The sequence below is a fragment of the Phocoena sinus genome, chromosome 4 (assembly GCF_008692025.1).
Source record: "Phocoena sinus isolate mPhoSin1 chromosome 4, mPhoSin1.pri, whole genome shotgun sequence".
NCBI lineage: Eukaryota > Metazoa > Chordata > Mammalia > Artiodactyla > Phocoenidae > Phocoena > Phocoena sinus.
Window position 1 is genome coordinate 86535864 of NC_045766.1, and position 19047 is coordinate 86554910.

Here is a 19047-nt window from a genome sequence, read left to right on the forward strand (position 1 = left end):
TAGATAAAAGGAAAATGGAAAGAGATGTGATCTGAGACATATAAGATTTTAGAATTTGAAGATAGGAATGGTGAGTTTAGAGTATCAGCATCCTGACCAACAGGGAACGGAGGGACTGAAGAGATTATGGTGCAGCCGGACACAGGGCCCAGCATCGTTGTAGGTCCTGGCATTGCTGTGTCCCTGCCATTGACCCTCAACTCCTCAACTCTAGCTTCTCCATCACCCTCTGCCTATGGAAAGTAAAAGAGGTTGTTATGAAATTATTAGGCACAACTACCAGGAACTTGAGGAGAAACAGCCAGGACCAGGGACAGGATAAGAAATGCACTTGTAAGATTTAAGAAGAATATGTAAAATTTGAAGAATATGGGATGCAAGGTCAAAGAACAGAATAAAGACCTCATGTGAGATCAATAAGAGGTACTCTGAGGCCTCTGTGTGTGTGTGTGTGTGTGTGTATGTGTGTGTGTGTGTGCGTACATGTGGTGACAGTGAACTTGATGATTTTGGTAATGGGATAAATTGGAGGCTTAGGGACTTATGGAGACTCATATCATTTTTCTGCTTGCCTAACTTAGACAGACAAGCTGATTTCAATGTGGCTTTAGGCTCCACTGGGCCAGATGGATGGCAGGAAAAACCAGAAAGAAAAAAGTAATTAAGCTTCAATTTTCTCCTCCATGGCCTGATCACCTGTGTCAGGATGAAAATGTGTCCCAGGTTGTTATTAAGCTCATACATTTTGGGTATTTAGAAGTTCAGATTTGGTATCCTCATTTCATAGATGGTTACAGTAAAATATGCATTACGGTTCTAGACTGTAGGAAATATGGAAGCTGAACTAGGATTAGATTCCAACACTCTTGAATTGCAGCCAAGACCTCTTCAAGTTAATAAATAACAAAATAACAACAAAAGAATATATTAAAACATACACTAATAATTTATTGTAAATGCAATGTACTCAGAACTTCCTTGTGACATCCAAATATATATGAGCTATACAAAATGCATGTATAAGCAAATATCCCATAGAATGTGTTCATAAATAGCAAGGGCCCTAGAAACACTGTTAGTGGGTTTATTTCACTAGAAATCCATCCATTATCATTCTTTTTTTCCCTCTGAACATTTCATAAATCTACTGAAATAAACATATTGGAAGAAAAAAATCCCATTACCGATGCCTGACACGAATCTTGCCAAATGCATCATCTAATATTGGATGTCATACTGCAGTCCAATCCAATGAGTAGAAACATGTTTCAAAAACAGTTTGGGACTGAGCAATCAATATTAACTTGTTGGATCCTAATGTGTTTTTGTGAATGATTATAAATAGAGCAACTCACTGTGGGGAATTTTTTCTCTAAGCTTATGGACGAAAAATGGCAAATGGTTAACAAGATCTTCTTGCATAAATAAAAATGTGGGTTTTCACTGCCAGGAAAAGAAATTGTTTGTTGGGTTTTAGAGTCCCTTCCTAGATTTCACAATTTCTAAGGCTATTTTTATGGTAAGAATGATAAAGAGATGTCTGAGGATAGATGAAGTTTTCAAGTGGGGAAGGACAGAAAATGTGAAGGATTACAATAGTTCATTTCATTATGAAATCTATTGAAAAGACCAAGAATATACTTGTGTAAATTAGGAAGCACTTTCAAGCAAGACCCTTTCAATTTTCTAGTTTCTGGGGCAAAAAGTACCTTGGGTGGCCTCTAGGCTTCATATCGATGGGATGCACGGGATAAAAAGGATTTTATTTTGGGCACACATGCTATTGTAATAACAATTTAAATAAAACAAATAAATAAAAAGCTCAAAACTTTCAATTAAACAGATCATTTCTTTTCACTGTGTGTGTGTGTGTTTTCTTCCTTGCCCAAATGTACACATACCTTTTCAATCATTCAACAAATATTCACTGAGCACCTACTGTTGCCTGCCACTATTACAGATGTTAGAATACTACAGTGAACAACAGAAAAAGGTTTAGGTCCCTGTTCTTGTGTATCTTACATTCTAGCATAATTTCAATAGACAATCAAATGAACAAAGGAAAACATCAGATGCTAATTAAAATACGGGATAATTTATGTGCAGTCATAGCATAAATTTAAGTTGGAGTTCAGCTTTTTCCTATAACATTGTCCAATAAATTTTTATCCCCATTGTCACATGATCTACCTTCCCTGTAACCAAGAAGTATTAATTCATTTATTGATTCAACAATATTTGTTGAGCACCAACTCAATACCATGCACTATCTCAGGCACTGTGGATACAGGTAAACAAACAAAAAAACACTCTCATGGAACTTTCTTGTATTATAGTATCAAGAATAAAGGGTGACAACTAGTGTAGGTAGAGTTTCAGCATAGTTTATTATAAACAACTCAATTTTATGTTAACATCAATTTTATGTTTAACATAGGATAAATGTTAATCTATTAAGTATGAACTTTCATCCCCAGTCTAATGCTTTTTATTATCATTTAATATCTGATTGGTAAAAAGTTCCCAGCTTCTACCCTTTTCTATGTAGCTTAGTACATTCTGGCTATTGTTTTGTTTGGCTTCATAATATCCATTGAGTTATTATCTCATCCTATCCCCAACTCATACACACAGATTTTGGAATTATTAAAAATAACACTATAAATATTTACTCCCCATCCCATCCCTTGTATGCCCATTCAAAAGCAAACGCTGTTCTGAATGTTGTCTATTATTCACTTACTTATATATATTTTAAAGTTTTATCACTTATTATGTCTAAGCCATATAGTGTTTGGTTGTACTTGCTTTTAATCCTAGAGATTATCATGGTAAGTGAAGTAAGCCAGCCAAACATCAGAGAAAGACAAACATCATATGATATAGCTTATATGTGGAATCTAAAACAATGATACTAGTGAACTTATTTACAAAACAGAAATAGACTTATAGATGTAGAAAACAAACTTATGGTTACCAAAGGGGACGAGAGGGGAGGGATAAATTAAGTGTTTGGGATTAAAATATACACACTACTATATATAAAATAGATAATCAACAAGAACCTACTGAATAGCACAGGGAACTATACTCAATATCTCATAAAAAATATGAATGTAAAAAAAGAATATATATTTATATATATCTGAATCACTTTGCTGTATACCTGAAGCTAACACAACATTATAAATCAACTTTATTTCAATAAAAATTTTAAAAATTTTAAAAATTTTAAAAAATAAAATTTACTTTAAAATATCATTCCGGGGGGGGACCTTGAAGATGGCGGAAGAGTAAGACGCGGAGATCGCCTTCCTCCCCACGGATACACCAGAAATACATCCACACGTGGAACAACTCCTACAGAACTCCTACTGAAGGCTGGCAGAAGACCTCAGACCTCCCAAAAGGCAAGAAACTCCCCACGTAACTGGGTAGGGCAAAAGAAAAAACAGAGACAAAAGAATAAGGACGGCACCTGCACCAGTGCGAGGGAGCTGTGAAGGAGGAAAAGTTTCCACACACTAGGAAGCCCCTCCGCGGGCGGAGACTGCGGGAGGCAGAGGGGGGAGTTTCGGGACCGCGGAGTAGTGCACAGCGACGGGTGCGGAGGGCAAAGCGGGGAGATTCCTGCACAGACGATCGGTGCTGACCGGCACTCACCAGCCCGAGTGGCTTGTCTGCTCACCCGCCGGGGCGGGCGGGGCTGCGAGCTGAGGCTCGGGTTTTGGTTTTGGACGGAGCTCAGGGAGAGGACTGGGGTTGGCGGCTTGAACATAGCCTGAAGGGGTTAGTGCACCACGACTAGCCGGGAGGGAGTTCGGGGAAAAGCCTGCACCGGCCGAAGAGGCAAGAGACTTTTTCTTCCCTCTTTGTTTCCTGGTGCGCGAGGAGAGGGGTTTAAGAGCGCTGCTTAAAGGAACTCCAGACACGGGCGCGAGCCGCGGCTAAAAGCGCGAACCCCAGAGACGGGCGCGAGCCGCGGCTGAGGGCGCGAGCCCCCGAGACGGGCGCGAGCCGCGGCTGAAAGCGCAAACCCCAGAGACGGGCGCGAGCCGCGGCTAAAACCGCGGACCCCAGAGACGGGCGGGAGACGCTAAGGCTGCTGCTGCCGCCACCAAGGGGCCTGTGTGCGAGCACAGGTCACTCTCCACACCCCTCTTCCGCGGAGCCTGTGCAGCCCGCCACTGCCAGGTTCCCGGGATCCAGGGACAAGTTCCCCGGGAGTACGCACGGTGGGTCTCAGGCTGGTGCAACATCACGCCGGCCTCTCCCGCAACGTCACGCTGCCTCTGCAGCCGCAGGCCCGCCCCGCACGTAGTGCCCCTCCTACCCCCATCCCCCAACCCCCGGCCTGAGTGAGCCGGAGGCCCCGAATCAGCGGCTCCTTTAACCCCGTCCTGTCTGAGCGAAAAAACAGACGCCCTCCAGCGACCTACACGCAGAGGCAGGGCCAAATCCAAAGCTGAGCTCCTGTGAGCTGTGAGAACAAAGAAGAGAAAGGGAAATCTCTCCCAGCAGCCACAGAAGCAGCGGATTAAAGCTCCACAATCAACTTGATATACCCTGCATCTGTGGAATACCTGAATAGACAAGGAATGATCCCAAATTGAAGAGGTGGAATTTAGGAGCGAGATCTATGATTTTTTTCCCTTTTCCTCTTTTTGTGAATGTGTACGTGTATGCTTCTGTGTGAGATCCTGTCTGTATACTCTTGCTTCCACCATTTGTCCTAGGGCTCTATCCGTCCATGACTTTTTTTTTAAAAATTCTTTTTCTTAATAATTAAGTTTAATTGTAATAACTTTATTATACTTTACCTTCGTTCTTTCTTTCCTTCCTTCCTTCCCTCCTTTAGACAACGAATCACCCCAAATTGAGGAGGTGGTCTCAGGGAGCAGGATTTATGATTTTTTCCCCCTTTACCTCTTTTTGTGAAGGTGTATGTGTATGCTTCTGTGTAAGATTTTCTCTGTATAGCTTTGCTTCCAACATTTGTCCTAAGGTTCTATCCGTCCCTTTTTTTTTTTTTCTAAATATTTTTTAATTCAATAACTATATTATACTTTATTTTATTTTTACTGTATCATCTTTCTTTCTGTCTTTTTTCCTTCTTTCCCTCCTTCCTTCCTTCCTCCCTCCCTCCCTCCCTCCCTCCTTTCTTTCCTTCTTTGCTTCTTTCTTCCTTCCTTCCTTTCCTCCTTTCCTTCTTTCTTTACTCATACTTCTACTAATTCTCCCTACATTTTCTCCCTTTTATTCTGAGCTGTGTGGATGAAAGGCTCTTGGTGCTCCAGCCAGGAGTCAGGGCTCTGCCTCTGAGGTAGGAGAGCCAACTTCAGGACACTGGTCAACAAGAGACCTCCCAGCTCCACATAATATTAAACGGTGGAAATATCCCAGAGACCTCCATCTTAACACCAGCACCCAGCTTCACTCAACGACCAGCAAGCCACAGTGCTGGACAACCTATGCCAAACAACTAGCAAAACAGGAACACAACCCCACCCATTAGCAGAGAGGCTGCCTAAAATCATAATAAGGCCACAGACACCCCAAAACACACCACCAGACGTGAACCTGCCCACTAGAGAGACAAGATCCAGCCTCATCCAGCACAACACAGGCATTAGTCCCCTCCACCAGGAAGCCTACACAACCCACTGAAACAACCTTAGCCACTGGAGACAGACATCAAAAACAACGGGAACTACGAAAGTGCAGCCTGCAAAAAGGAGACCCCAAACACAGTAAGATAAGCAAAATGAGAAGACAGAAAAACACACAGCAGATGAAGGAGCAAGATAAAAACCCACCAGACCTAACAAATGAAGAGGAAATAGGCAATCTACCTGAAAAAGAATTCAGAATAATGATAGTAAGGATGATCCGAAATCTTGGAAGTAGAATGGACAAAATGCAAGAAACAGTTAACAAGGACCTACAAGAACTAAAGACGAAACAAGCAACGATGAACAATGCAATAAATGAAATTAAAATCACTCTAGATAGGATCAATAGCAGAATAACTGAGGCAGAAGAACGGATAAGTGACCTGGAAGATAAAGTAGTGGAAATAACTACTGCAGAGCAGAATAAAGAAAAAAGAATGAAAAGAACTGAGGACAGTCTCAGAGACCTCTGGGACAACATGAAACGCACCAACATTCGAATTATAGGGGTTCCAGAAGAAGAAGAAAGAAAGAAAGGGACTGAGAAAATATTTGAAGAGATTATAGTTGAAAACTTCCCTAATATGGGAAAGGAAATAGTTAATCAAGTCCAGGAAGCACAGAGGGTCCCATACAGGATAAATACAAGGAGAAACACGCCAAGACACATATTAATCAAACTGTCAAAAATTAAATACAAAGAAAGCATATTAAAAGCAGCAAGGGAAAAACAACAAATAACACACAAGGGAATCCCCATAAGGTTAACAGCTGATCTCTCAGCAGAAACCCTACAAGCCAGAAGGGAGTGGCAGGACATACTGAAAGTGCTGAAGGAGAATAGCCTGCAACCAAGACTACTCTACCCAGCAAGGATCTCATTCACATTTGATGGAGAAATTAAAACCTTTACAAACAAGCAAAAGCTGAGAGAGTTCAGCACCACCAAACCAGCTTTACAACAAATGCTAAAGGAACTTCTCTAGACACGAAACACAAGAGAAGGAAATGACCTATAGTAGCGAACCCAAAACAATATATAAAATGGAAATAGGAACATACATATCGATAATTACCTTAAATGTAAATGGACTAAATGCTCCCACCAAAAGACACAGATTGGCTGAATGGATACAAAAACAAGACCCTTATATATGCTGTCTACAAGAGACCCACTTCAGAACTAGAGACACATACAGACTGAAAGTAAGGGGATGGAAAAAGATATTCCATGCAAATGGAAACCAAAAGAAAGCTGGAGTAGCAATTCTCATATCAGACAAAATAGACTTTAAAATAAGGACTATTAAAAGGGACAAAGAAGGACACTACATAATGATCAAGGGATCGATCCAAGAAGAAGATATAACAATTGTAAATATTTATGCACCCAACATAGGAGCACCTCAATACATAAGGCAAATACTAACAACCATAAAAGGGGAGATCAACAGTAACACATTCATAGTAGGGGACTTTAACACCCCACTTTCACCCATGGACAGATCATCCAAAATGAAAATAAATAAGGAAACACAAGCTTTAAATGATACATTAAACAAGATGGACTTAATTGATATTTATAGGACACTCCATCCAAAAACAACAGAATACACATTTTTCTCAAGTGCTCATGGAACATTCTCCAGGATAGATCATATCTTGGGTCACAAATCAAGCCTTGGTAAATTTAAGAAAACTGAAATTGTATCAAGTATCTTTTCCGACCACAACGCCATGAGACTAGATATCAATTACAGGAAAAGATCTGTAAAAAATACAAACACATGGAGGCTAAACAATACACTACTTAATAATGAAGTGATCACTGAAGAAATCAAAGAGGAAATCAAAAAATACCTAGAAACAAATGACAATGGAGACACAACGACCCAAAACCTATGGGATGCAGCAAAAGCAGTTCTAAGGGGGAAGTTTATAGCAATACAAGCCCACCTTAAGAAGCAGGAAACATCTCGAATAAACAACCTAACCTTGCACCTCAAGCAATTAGAGAAAGAAGAACAAAAAAACCCCAAAGCTAGCAGAAGGAAAGAAATCATAAAAATCAGATCAGAAATAAATGAAAAAGAAATGAAGGAAACAATAGCAAAGATCAATAAAACTAAAAGCTGGTTCTTTGAGAAGATAAACAAAATAGATAAACCACTAGCCAGACTCATCAAGAAAAAAAGGGAGAAGACTCAAATCAATAGAATTAGAAATGAAAAAGGAGAAGTAACAACTGACACTGCAGAAATAAAAAAAATCATGAGAGATTACTACAAGGAACTCTATGCCAATAAAATGGACAATCTGGAAGAAATGGACAAATTCTTAGAAATGCACAACCTGCCAAGACTGAATCAGGAAGAAATAGAAAATATGAACAGACCAATCACAAGCACTGAAATTGAAACTGTGATTAAAAACCTTCCAACAAACAAAAGCCCAGGACCAGATGGCTTCACAGGTGAATTCTATCAAACGTTTAGAGAAGAGCTAACACCTATCCTTCTCAAACTCTTCCAAAATATAGCAGAGGGAGGAACACTCCCAAATTCCTTCTACGAAGCCACCATCACCTTGATACCAAAACCAGACAAGGATGTCACAAAGAAAGAAAACTACAGGCCAATATCACTGATGAACATAGATGCAAAAATCCTCAACAAAATACTAGCAAACAGAATCCAACAGCACATTAAAAGGATCATACACCATGATCAAGTGGGGTTTATTCCAGGAATGCAAGGATTCTTCAATATACGCAAATCTATCAATGTGATAAACCATATTAACAAATTGAAGGAGAAAAACCATATGATCATCTCAATAGATGCAGAGAAAGCTTTCAACAAAATTCAACACCCATTTATGATAAAAACCCTCCAGAAAGTAGGCATAGAGGGAACTTTCCTAAACATAATAAAAGCCATATATGACAAGCCCACAGCAAACATCATCCTCAATGGTGAAAAACTGAAAGCATTTCCACTAAGATCAGGAACAAGACAAGGTTGCCCACTCTCACCACTCTTATTCAACATAGTTTTGGAAGTTTTAGCCACAGCAATCAGAGAAGAAAAGGAAATAAAAGGAATCCAAATCGGAAAAGAAGAAGTAAAGCTGTCACTGTTTGCAGATGACATGATACTATACATAGAGAATCCTAAAGATGCTACCAGAAAACTACTAGAGCTAATCAATGAATTTGGTAAAGTAGCAGGATACAAAATTAATGCACAGAAATCTCTGGCATTCCTATATACTAATGATGAAAAATCTGAAAGTGAAATCAAGAAAACACTCCCATTTACCATTGCAACAAAAAGAATAAAATATCTAGGAATAAACCTACCTAAGGATACGAAAGACCTGTATGCAGAAAATTATAAGACACTGATGAAAGAAATTAAAGATGATACAAATAGATGGAGAGATATACCATGTTCTTGGATGGGAAGAATCAACATTGTGAAAATGACTCTACTACCCAAAGCAATCTACAGATTCAATGCAATCCCTATCAAACTACCACTGGCATTTTTCACAGAACTAGAACAAAAAATTTCGCAATTTGTATGGAAACACAAAAGACCCCGAATAGCCAAAGCAATCTTGAGAACGAAAAAAGGAGCTGGAGGAATAAGGCTCCCTGACTTCAGACTATATTACAAAGCAACAGTAATCAAGACAGTATGGTACTGGCACAAAAACAGAAAGATAGATCAGTGGAACAGGATAGAAAGCCCAGAGATAAACCCACGCACATATGGACACCTTATCTTTGATAAAGGAGGCAGGAATGTACAGTGGAGAAAGGACAGCCTCTTCAATAAATGGTGCTGGGAAAACTGGACAGGTACATGTAAAAGTATGAGATTAGATCACTCCCTAACACCATACACAAAAATAAGCTCAAAATGGATTAAAGACCTAAATGTAAGGCCAGAAACTATCAAACTCTTAGAAGAAAACATAGGAAGAACACTCTATGACATAAATCACAGCAAGATCCTTTCTGACCCACCTCCTAGAGTAATGGAAATAAAAACAAAAATAAACAAATGGGACCTAATGAAACTTCAAAGCTTTTGCACAGCAAAGGAAACCATAACCAAGACCAAAAGACAACCCTCAGAATGGGAGAAAACATTTGCAAATGAAGCAACTGACAAAGGATTAATCTCCAAAATTTACAAGCAGCTCATGCAGCTCAATAACAAAAAAACAAACAACCCCATCCAAAAATGGGCAGAAGACCTAAATAGACATTTCTCCAAAGAAGATATACAGAATGCCAACAAACACATGAAAGAATGCTCAACATCATTAATCATTAGAGAAATGCAAATCAAAACTACAATGAGATATCATCTCACACCAGTCAGAATGGCCATCATCAAAAAATCTAGAAACAATAAATGCTGGAGAGGGTGTGGAGAAAAGGGGACACTCTTGCACTGCTGGTGGGAATGTGAATTGGTTCAGCCACTGTGGAGAACAGTATGGAGGTTCCTTAAAAAACTACAAATAGAATTACCATATGACCCAGCAATCCCACTACTTGGCATATACCCTGAGAAAACCAAAATTCAAAAAGAGTCATGTACCAAAATGTTCATTGCAGCTCTATTTACAATAGCCAGGACATGGAAACAACCTAAGCGCCCATCATCGGATGAATGGATAAAGAAGATGTGGCACATATACACAATGGAATATTACTCAGCCTTAAAAAGAAATGAAATTGAGCTATTTGTAATGAGATGGATAGACCTAGAGTCTGTCATACAGAGTGAAGTAAGTCAGAAAGAAAAAGACAAATACCGTATGCTAACACATATATATGGAATTTAAGGGAAAAAAATGTCATGAAGAACCTAGGGGTAAGATAGGAATAAAGACGCAGACCTACTGGAGAACGGACTTGAGGGTATGGGGAGGGGGAGGGGTGAGTTTTGACAGGGCGAGAGAGAGTCATGGACATATACACACTAACAAACGTAGTAAGGTAGATAGCTGGGGGGAAGCAGCCGCAAGGCACAGGGATATTAGCTCGGTGCTTTGTGACAGCCTGGAAGGGTGAGATGGGGAGAGTGGGAGGGAGGGAGACGCAAGAGGGAAGACATATGGGAACATATGTATATGTATAGCTGATTCACTTTGTTATAAAGCAGAAACTAACACACCATTGTAAAGCAATTATACCCCAATAAAGATGTTTAAAAAAAAAAAAATATATCATTCCGTATATTGACACTTGGCATTTACTTTTTTGACTCAATACAGTGTTATTAAGATTCATTCATGCTGTCATATGTGGCTGCCATTCACTCATTTTTCATTGCTCCATAGTATTTTATGATATGACTATATAACAGTTTATTTATCCACCCTCCTAACTATGATCATTTAGATAATTTACAGTTTTCTTTGTTACTATGAGTAGTGTTTTCCCCCCAACATTTGTGTGCATATCTCCTGGACACATGTAATAATTTGTTTTTGGGGGAGTATTTATCTAGGAGTAGAAGTGTTGAATTGTCTGCTATGAAACTCTTCAGCTATAAAACATAATGCCTAAGTGGTGGAAAGAGATGGTACCAATTAATACCCTCACCAGCAACATATAACAAATTGTATTAATCTACATCCTATATAACACTTGGCAATTCCAGACTTGTTAATTTTTGCAAGTTGATTATGTGTAAAATGACTTCCTGAACTTAGTCTTCACTGGCATGTCCTGATTGTTAGAGAGGCTGAGAATCTCTAGATGTTTTCTAGCTACTTGTGTTTCATCTTTTGTGATGTGCCTATTTGTTCATTTCCTACTGCTTTTTGTCTTTTTAAAACTTGGTTTGTAGGCATTCTTTATATATTCTTGATATAAAGTTTTGAACCTTTGCTAACTATATATTCTTGATCCTTTTTCAAATATGTGTGGCAAATATCTTCTCCCAGATTATAGTTTGCCTTGTTTTAAACTGTCTTTAAGGAGTCTTTTGATGAAAAAATTTTTCTTAATATTATTGTATTCTAATTTTTCAATTGTTTTTATGGCCTTGTGTCTCTTCTTTAAGCCCTTTCTTACCCCAAAGAAAGGAAGAAGTTCACCCTAATTTTATTACATGTTTTAATATTTAGCTTTTTGACACAAATATCTTAAACTACATGGAGTTTATTTTTGTGTACTGTGCATGGTGGGAGTGCATTTTAATGTGTTTTTCTTATAAAAAATCAATGTTCCTGGGTCCACTTGCTGAACAGTCTCTTCTTTTTACAGTACTCTGCATGCCACCTTTGACATACATCTAGGTTACACTGACTTATGGATCTCTTTGTGTGCTCTCTCTTCTGATACTGCCTTTTCATTCCTGTATTTGGGTACTGAGTTCATGGGTGTCTATTATATTATCAACGTATTTGCTGAGAGAATTGTGTTACATTAAATTATAGAGCGTCATGCCCAGACTAAGAATGAAACCGTGTCATGAATTAAAGATTGTGATTAATCGAAATCTGTGAACCTGACATCCATAAAAGAGATAAAATAAATAAATTATGCTCAAAGAGCGATATTACACAGAGTTCCTTTTCTCTCTTTGATTTATTTCCTAAGGACAAGTTCCTTAGGAACAGTGAGATGACTGACTGAGCCAGTGGGTATAAAAGACTTTTAGAGGTTTTCAATGTACAACTTAAATGCTTTTTAAAAGGGACATACACATTTACTCTGTGGCAAAGGGCCCGGGAGTTAAATTCAGAAGTCCTGCACCTGTGGCATCCAGGTTTCTCTTCGCTTTAGCCATATCCTTTGCTGCTTCCCACCATGCTGATCTTTGTCTTGTACCACTAAGAGGCAGTATATTTCCTTTTCAAATCCTGTCAATACCTGCTAAAGCAGCATCAGCAGACCCTGCTGCTACTTGGTCAGATGACAAGTAACAAACCATTTCTGTGCCTCACACTGGGCTCTCTCTTTTCCTTATTTTTTTAGTGATATGCATATTCTAGCTAGTTCCCTCTTTCCCCAGATCTACTGATAGTTTGCTTTTTTATCTCTACTTTACTCAGATGTTGCCTTCCTCAGTAAGGCCTTCCAAGACCACTCTATTTAGAAGGGCAGTGCCCCCTCACCCTTGATTCTCACTATCTCCCTTCTCTGCTTTATTTTTTCTGTATCACTTATCACTATTTGTCTGTCTCTCTTCCGCCAGATTTTGGAACTTAGGTCTGTTTTGTTTACAGATATATCCCTAGCAACTACAACAATGCTTTAAAAATTGTCAATGCCTTGTAAATATTTGTTAATATGATTATAAACAAAGCACACAGTAGCTGTTCAATATATGTGTTGGGTAAATGAATGAGGCTCAGAGTACTCCAAGGGACTCACAGTTACACTTACAGTATTTGGCCTCTTTCCCACTGGAGGTCCAGGAGTAGCTGAAGTCTCAGGTAGTCAGATCATAATTGCTGGCTGAAAGACAAAATTTTCAGAATTCCACTTTCTTGTAAGGCTGTAATTTAATTTTACTTTGATGTGCTGAATTTTTAAACTATATGACTTTGGGGAAATCTGAAATTGAAAATATGCTTTGCTACACAGGAACACTGGCTGGCATAATAAGCAAAAGTCTGTAGTTTATGTTTAATGCCAACTTGTCACTGATTTTCTTTCTTTTTCTGTTCTTGTCACCAACTCAGATCACTGGGAGTATTGTCAAGATTAACATTACCTTAAAAATCCCATGACAAATGAAAAATACAATATAATAACAAATCACCAACCCATATTTTAAAGATTGCAGTGATTGGCATATCAATATAGAGTCACCAGATTATAACTTGCCACAGAGTAACTCAAAACAAAAATATCAACATCAAATGAAAAAAAGATAGCATTTTGCCCAAACCTCAATATTATCATAGCTGTAGTGTTGTGTTGTTTCTTTTAAGTCACATGAGGAAAGCCTTGCTATACTCACTTTGAGCACTTGGAGGGGTGACGTTTGGAGTCGATGTAGTCACATCTACAAGGGCTGTTGAAGATGGAGCTGGATAACCTACTTTGAAAAAATATTCCCAAATTGTCATAGGTATTTACTTTCACATGTTTAAATAATGCCACTATGCTTAACAAGGGTGGTACGTAGAGCATGGGGCGTTAAGAGTTGGAAAGAATCTTAGTGAATACATACTCTAATGGCTTCATTTTATAAATTATGAAACTGAGTTCAAAAAGTTCTATGCTTGTGGTTATACACCCAATATTCACACTTTCAAAACATGTTGTTTTAGCATCTACTGTGTGCAAGACTATTCGACATGCAATGAACAATGAAGACAAGGTCCTCACCCTCATGGGACTTATCTTGTAGTGAATCTTCACAATTGTATATAATAGTTTCACATACTAAATACGGTTTCATATTTACTTCAATTCTTAGCTTTCAAAATCATCTCCATCTTTATAAGCTATCATAATTCCCATTCTCCTCCCTCCCTTCCCCCCAAAATGAAAGACTAATTCATATTCATTTGAAAATATCTCTGGGTATAAAGCAAGGTAGATTGAAGAAGAAAAATACCCTACCACAGCACACTGAAACATGTTTATATGTCTTTAGGGAAGACAAATCTTTAAGAGATTTTTTTATTTATATGTATTTCTTCTTTGTTCCAAAACATGTTCATGGTGGCTTACATAAATATGCAAGTGCAAGAAGATAAAAGAAGTGGACAGAAAGAGAAAACAAGGGCGAGGAAAAATGAAGTTAGAAAAAGAATGTTGAGTTTTGTTGAAACCTGACCGGGGATATTACATAAAATGCATTTCTTGATGTAGTGTTCTCTTAGTAGGTATGGACTGCACATTTCGTCAGAACTTTCTAGTAACAATGCTAAGAAACAAAAAGTATATGTTATGCCATTGGACTTCCCTGGTGACGCAGTGGTTTAGAATCTGCCTGCCAATGCAGGGGACACGGGTTCGATCCCTGGTTTGGGAAGATCCCACATGCCGCGGAGCAACTAAGCCCGTGCGTCACAACTACTGAGCCTGTGCTCTAGAGCCCATGAGCCACAACTACTGAGCCCACGTGCTGCAACTACTGAAGCCTGCACGCCTAGAGCCCGTGCTCTGCCAAAAGAGAAGCCTCCGCAATGAGAAGCCCATGCACCGCAACGAAGAGTAGCCCTTGCTCGCCACAACTAGAAAAAACCTGCCCACAGCAACAAAGACCCAACGCAGCCAAAAATAAATAAAATAAAAAAAAAAATCAAATATCTATAAATAAATATATATATATAAGTGTATGTTATGCCATTGATGAACATTATAAGATAGTCAATTTTAAGAGAAACACATCTATTCTTTTTATTATGATTAAAAAAATTTTCTCCCCAGTCTTTATAAAAAAGATACTGTAAAATGTGTACAATATTCTCAACAATACCCTTACAGTAGGGCAGCCAATACACTCATTCACCCTCAAGCTTTAGTTAGTAGTGAATAGCCTGGCAACTTCCCAGGTACCTCGATTCTGGGAAAGGGCATGCCTTAAATAGAAAACACGGGTGATCAAATCTCTGAAAGAAGTATATATAAGATAAATAAATAAATGGCATGTGGTTCATAAGAAGATCACATGAGAGATGACCAAGAACAATCGTTTTACAATGTGGCCTACCAATGAACACCAAAGACATACCACACACCAGCTCCATGAATACAGTTAGATACGGGGAGATGTGTCATAGGCTGCCTCACGTGATGCTGTATGAGGAATGAAAATGGGCAGCCAGCAGCAGGATGGGCAGAAAAAAGTGTTTTAAAGACAGGATATGCACAGCTTCATTTACCCAACAAATACTTATCGAGTTCCCACGATGTACTAGTATTGGAGACAAAGTGCAGAGAATGAGAGATTTTGCCCCTGCCCTTATGGAGTATACAATTTAGTGAGAATAAAGGTCAATATGGCAGATTACTGGTTGGCCACCAAACCCAGTCCTCTTCTTTCCGGTACAGAGAAACTACACTTCCTAGCTTCCTGTGCAGTTAGGTGTGGTGGCCATGTACCAAGTCCCAGGCAATGGACTGTGAGTGGGAGTGATGGTTGTCACTTCAAGGCTTGTCCTATAAAATATCCCACATATGATCCTCCATGATCTTCCCTCATGTACTATCCAGGTATTATGACATAGAGTGACTTGGAAGTCACAACTTAAATGTGATAGAGCTGCCACAGCATGGGTTACAGAACAGAGCACTCAGCTACTTGCTTGTCTTTTATTGGTTCTTTCTGTTAGGATAAATAAATTTGTATTATATCAAGTATAAACGAACAAAAGGAAATGTTGGAATTTGTTGTTATTGTAGTTTGTTTTCTTTCCCTCACAAATCGTATAAAGAGAATTGCAGTAGAAGATAAGTACTATGGTAGAGAAAATGCACTGTGCTGTGGGATTCCAGAGGAGGAACACATAAACAACGAAGACATGTGAGTTCAGCGCTTTCTGGAGGAAGTGACGTACCAACTAGGCTTGAAGGGTGACAAGAATTAGCCAGACAAGTTGGAGAAAGGGGGCAAGCAAGGAGCAGAATATTCCAAGCAGTGTGGACAGAAAAGGTGGGAGAGAACTGAAGCCCAATCAGAATGTTGAAGGCACTCTGTGAGAAGAACAGGGACGAGGATAGAGAAGTAAGAAGAAGCTACATCCTTCAGACTCCACGGAGGAATAATATCCAACTCGTCCTTAACAGATGCTCTGGCCCCAGGGTAAGTGAAGGGTGGCCTGGACTATAGCGTGAAGGCTGTGGGAAAGAAGAGAAGTGGACAGGTTTCAAGTGTGGGCTCTACAGGCTTGGTAAATGGCTGAAGGTAGGAAATTAGGAAGAGAGAGAAGTCAAAACAACTTCCAGTTTTCCCGCTTGGGCAGATTTTTGGATCAATGCATCATTATCTGAGAAAATAAACAGAAAAAATAGCTTTGGAAGGGCAAGAGGCACGAAGATGAAATAAACTTTGGACAGATTGATTCTGAGTGCATATGAGACATTCAATTCCACAGGGTTGAGCATGTGAGTCTGAATCTTAGGAGTAAAATTAGGCTGCAAATGTGTATTTGTGAGACATCAGCATGTAGACAGTAATTGGAGCAACTGAGAGCGCCAAAGAAGATGGGTCCTGGCAGAAGAGAAGAGGGCCTAGCATAGAACAGTGAGGACCACTTCCATGTAAGGTACTGGCAGGAGAAAAGGAGATTGAAAAGGAGGACCCCAGGGAGGCAGGAAGAAAGCCAGGGGCTATGGCTTAGAGAAGCCAAGGTGGCAGAGGGTTTCCAGACACAGGGCCAGTCAGTCCAATTCAGCAAATATTTGTGAGTGAGCGCTATGGGCCAAACGCTGGGTCAGTGCAGTCAAATGCTGCCAAGAAGACAGATTCCCTTCTAGCTCTTAACTGCTAGGAAGCCATTGCGTTAGACTTGCATACAAAGCCTAAGAGACAGATTTGGAAACCACTTGGAGATGTGCAAAAGCAGTGTAGCTTAGCTATTAAAAGCATGAATTCCAGAGCCAGATACCGTAAGCTGAAGCCTCGCTTAGTTCTAAGTTAAATGTACGATCTTGGTAAAGTCTATTGACCTGTCTCTCTTTCTTGTATTCCTCGCGTCTAAAATAACAGTACTTTTCTATAGGGTGACTGTGATGATTGAGAAATCATCACTTGTATGAATTCTCGTAGAAGAATGCCTGGCATGAGGTAAGCACTAAAAAGTAATCTTAGAAGCTATACAACAGGTCATCTGCAGTTTTAGTTCAGGTGCTGAAAACACAAGCATATCGCAGCAATAGACGAATCCCCTGATGAGTTCTACCATTGACCCACTTTCCTTGGTCTTTCTAGAAGGACTCTGATTCCAGGTAACCAATCCCTCCCTCCCCAGGCTGGCCCAAGTCAAGAACTACATTCCAAAAGGCTGCACCAGAAAAGGGCTGTCTGGGGTGAAGAGAACGGCAGCATGCTGGGCATTAGCTCTCTGATGGCATACTGATGCCTACTGGCAGAGTCACCTGCAGCTCTCCTCTTCCACCTCACTGAGCCCCCGTGGCTCAGATTCTCGTGCAGTCACTGTAACTTCCAGCTCACTGCCTCCTACTGCTCATCAAGACAAATGGCAGGAAAAAATGCACCAAAAGACTGGCGGCAGGATACACGAAGTAGCTGTAGGGCAAGCTCAGATTGTCTCAAACTGAGCATTGGGATCACATTCCTGGACACCCCAGAACTGCTCGTAGGGAATTGAGCCCTGGCGTTCTCCCACTGGCCCACCCTGGCCGGCAGTCGAATAGCAAGGAGGTCAGCCACTGTTCACTCCCTGTGAGCATTTGGCTGGCTGTGCTCCACCACGCCCTCTAGAGGAAGGCCCAGGAAGTCTCTGCATCAAGAGCAGCTGTGCTTCTCCTCTGCAACTGGCTCATTACGATTTTAAGAACCTACGGATCACACAGTGAATCTGAATTTCTTTCTCTCATTGAGATGGCTTTACCTTTGTCCCTCTTTGCAATAATTTCTTCAGTTATCTATTTTTTAAATTTTGTAAGTTTACCTCGTAACTGTACAAGGCAAAGTAAAAGATGCGTAGAAGAAAACTAGCCATAAGTAATCATTGGATACTGTGGGATACTGAGAGATATGATGTGCTCCTCCTAATTAATATAGGAAGAAAAGGTGAAAGAGGAAGTGAGGAGGGGAAGGGAAAAAGAACAAAGACTATCCACGTTTTAAACAATTCTCAGAAGGATAAAAGAAAGAATGACCCCTTTACTCTGGAACTCTGTTCCTGGCATAGGAGAAAGTGTGGCTTTCACTGGTCACAGTCTCATCAGTCATCGTCTCATCTCTTACCTCCCTTCCCATGGTTCCTCCCTTCCCCACTCTCTTCCTCTCACTGGGAGAACTGACCTTCACAGTATTCACCAAGTGACTTAGAAAGGAATGGTTTTACAGTGGTGATACATCCTAACAATGGTGACGATGATGATGAAGAAAAAGAACGAGGAAGCAAAGATCAGAGAACTTTGTATTTATTTGTGAGCTACCACCATCACCTAGAAATCTCAGTCTGATATGCAACTGACAGCCACCTTTGAAAATACTTTTTACTCAGAAGGAACAGACATTTTCCAATTGCCCACACTGGGTGCTAGCACTGATTAGTAACATATGATTTAATTCTGGCAGGATTCACTGGAATCCTGATGAAGTATGATAACTGGGAATTTCATTTGTATTAAAAGGACTCATTAAATGTTCTCTTCTAGAGGTCAGAAAATAATGTGACATAAATCCTTACTTAC

At 39.8% G+C, this 19047-nt stretch overlaps 1 protein-coding gene across 1 annotated transcript in view; it reads right to left on the minus strand.

The window, feature by feature from the left end:
* Positions 1 to 19047, minus strand: part of CD96 (CD96 molecule) — a 92876-nt gene that overhangs the window by 11324 nt on the left and 62505 nt on the right. The window contains 2 exon segments of the mRNA XM_032629416.1: positions 13090 to 13161; positions 13670 to 13747. Of these exon segments, the coding sequence (XP_032485307.1) occupies positions 13090 to 13161; positions 13670 to 13747 (150 nt within the window).